Source organism: Nannospalax galili, unplaced genomic scaffold (genome assembly GCF_000622305.1).
Source record: "Nannospalax galili isolate Female #2095 unplaced genomic scaffold, S.galili_v1.0 scaffold713, whole genome shotgun sequence".
NCBI classification, from domain to species: domain Eukaryota; kingdom Metazoa; phylum Chordata; class Mammalia; order Rodentia; family Spalacidae; genus Nannospalax; species Nannospalax galili.
Window position 1 is genome coordinate 1963059 of NW_008333780.1, and position 2894 is coordinate 1965952.

The 2894-nt window shown below is 39.4% G+C and overlaps 1 protein-coding gene across 2 annotated transcripts in view; it reads left to right on the top strand.

Moving 5' to 3' along the window:
* Eps15 (epidermal growth factor receptor pathway substrate 15) overlaps window positions 1-2894 on the top strand; it is a gene marked incomplete in the record, with an annotated part of 149770 nt that overhangs the window by 62969 nt on the left and 83907 nt on the right. For both annotated transcript variants that reach the window (XM_008828458.3, XM_017796995.2), the window contains 1 exon segment: window positions 2124-2213. In XM_008828458.3, coding sequence (XP_008826680.1) covers window positions 2124-2213 — 90 coding nt within the window.

Below are 2894 nucleotides of genomic sequence, written 5' to 3' on the forward strand. Positions count from 1 at the left end.
CTCTTGCTCTAGCTCAGCACTGCACTCTTTCATATTTATCAATGTGTCTTGGGTTCTTGGCTTCCTTTTCCATAGAACAATATGTTATTATTTTTTTCCTGGTCTACTTTATTAGCAACTACTTTACATAAAATGTGCTGCATTCAATTTAAAGTATATAATTTGGTGAATTTTGAATATTATATACCTGTGAAGGCAGGAGCACAGTTAAAATACAGATGCCTTCCCCGGGAACTTTTTTTATTGTTTCATAATATTTTATTATTTGGCTATACCATAATTTTTAAGTTATACTCTTTTGATGAACACTTGGGCAGTGATGCAGACAGTTGCTGTGGTTAATATACTTTTTCATGCAACATTTCATATGTAGGTAAGGTTCCTAGATGTGAGGTGGCTGAGCCAAAGGGAAAAATATATTTGCAATTTGCATGCCAACTTACCTTTCATATAATATTTTATTATTTGGCTATACCATAATTTTTAAGTTATACTTTTTTGATGAACACTTGGGCAGTGATGCAGACAGTTGCTGTGGTTAATATACTTTTTCATGCAACATTTCATATGTAGGTAAGGTTCCTAGATGTGAGGTGGCTGAGCCAAAGGGAAAAATATATTTGCAATTTGCATGCCAACTTACCTTTCATAGGGATAGTATTGATTTGAATTTGATAGAGGAGAAAAAAAAAGTTTTCCCTCGTTTTAAGTGCTTGGCTGGGATCCATGTAACAAGAAGAGGTTCACAAAAGAAAAACAAGTTTATTAATATGTATATTCACATTTGCTTGGGAGACAGTTGAGGAAAAGAACACCTTGGGCTTCTATAGCATCTTCAGCAATGAAAAGACCTTGAGTCCCTAGAGGCTGTAAACTGGTAGACACACACACATGGGAAGCTAATGGTGACTAAAGGTGTAGTGGAGGCTCTTATTAACTGCCTCTGGCATGCTATCTCCTAGCTGTTGGGTTCTAAAGTTAGCTTGTGGCATGGCTGTAGCTCACACCTGTAATCTCAGCACTTGGTAAGCTGAGGCGGGAGGGTGGCAAGTTCAAGGCAGAGCTTTTCTTGTATCCATTGCTTCTCAGTTGCCTTCAGCCCAAAATAATTCTACCAAAATGGCATATTTTGGAGTGTCATATTCAGTTAACCCTCTGTGCCTATTAGCAATGTCTCACAGTGCCTGTTTCCCACAGGTTAGCTGACAAAGTACATGAAACTCTGGATTCTTGCCACTTAGGCAAAATGTTTTCTCAGTGTAATTTTCACTTGTAGTTTTAGTTTAAATAAAATCGAGCATGTTTTTGTGTGTTAAAGAATGGGCCATCCCAGGTGGAGCTCTGTGAGTTAAAGGCCAGCCTGATCTCCATAGTGAGTAGTGAGGCTACAGGGAAACCCTGTGGTATCTATTTTTCTGTAAATTCTCTGTTCACAATTTTTGTCCATTTGTCTGTTTATAGTCTGTTAATTTCTAGGAGCACTTTGTATGTTAGATTATTGCTTTGTAGATAGCATTTTCTACTCAAATTCTTGTTTGCTTTTTCATTACAAGAGCTTCAATTGAAGGGTATGTATCTGAGTTTTGCCGCTGAGTTATCGTCCTAAAAAATTGTTTAGCTTTGAGTTCTTTATTTTTCTTCTCTCTTCCTTTTTTTTCCTCTTAACCTATTTCTGTTTTGAGACAGTCTTAACTGTATGACCCTGGCTGGCCTGGACTGTGTAGATCAGGCTGACCTTGAACTCATAGAGATTTGCCTGCCTCTGCTTCTGTCTCCCAAGTGCTAGCATTAAAGGGGTGCACCACCATGCCCAATTTCTTTTTTAAACTTTATGTGTTATTTTGTATGTTTTGACTGCATGTATGCAAGTGCACCACATGTGTGCATTGCTGTTAGAAGCCCCAAGAGGACATCAGATCCTCTGGAACTGGTGTTACAGTTGTTAGCTGCCATGTAAGGCCAGTGCTCTTACCAGCTGAGCCATCTCTGTAGCCCCCAGGCCTAATTCTTAATAAAAGGATTTAAGATAGCTTGAAGATGATTTGTTGTTGAACAACGGTCAGTTAAATACGTGAATGCTGTTAAATAATTTTTTTAATATATATGACTTGTTTATTTTAAAGGCCATGTTTTTGGTATACTGTGCACTGGAGAAAGAACCTGTGCCAATGTCCTTGCCTCCAGCCTTGGTGCCACCGTCTAAGAGAAAAACGGTCAGTATATTAGGCTCTGTGGGATTAGTCCCATCCGCATCAGCCAAGGAATCTTACCACTCCTTACTACCCGTAGGCATTTTACCTATCAAAGCACCATTAAGACACGTATAGATTTATCAGTGTTAATGGGTTTTGTCTTAACAAAGTACATGACACTTAGCAGTAGATTATGTGATAAAGATAGAAGGAACAGTCAAAGATTTAGAGCTGCCTCTGCTTGGCCCTGCATAACCTGATGTTCCAGAAGAGATAGGTGTTCCCTTTGGTCATGCACTTGTGTAATGCTTTGTCTTGATCTGTCAGAAATTAATGCTAACGTGGCATATTTGCCCTAGCATAATAATTGCTTCTGTTTAATGTGTAATTAACTCTTGATTCTTTGGGATCCTGTTATTAATTCTGATTGGCTCATACCTCCCCCCCTCCTTTTTTTTTTTTGTCTTTTTGAGACAGGGTCTCCTTGTAGTGGGGCTGGCTTGGAACTCAATATGTAGACCAGGCTGGCCTTGAACTCACAGAGATCTGCCTGCCTCTGCCTCCCAAGTGCTGGGATCAAAGGCATGTGCCACCACACCTGGTCGGCTCATGGCCTTTTATTTCCTCTGACCTCTGACATGCCTCTTGTCGTGTTGAATAAAGCAAAATAATGACAGCATGCACAAGAGGACTGGCTTAGCT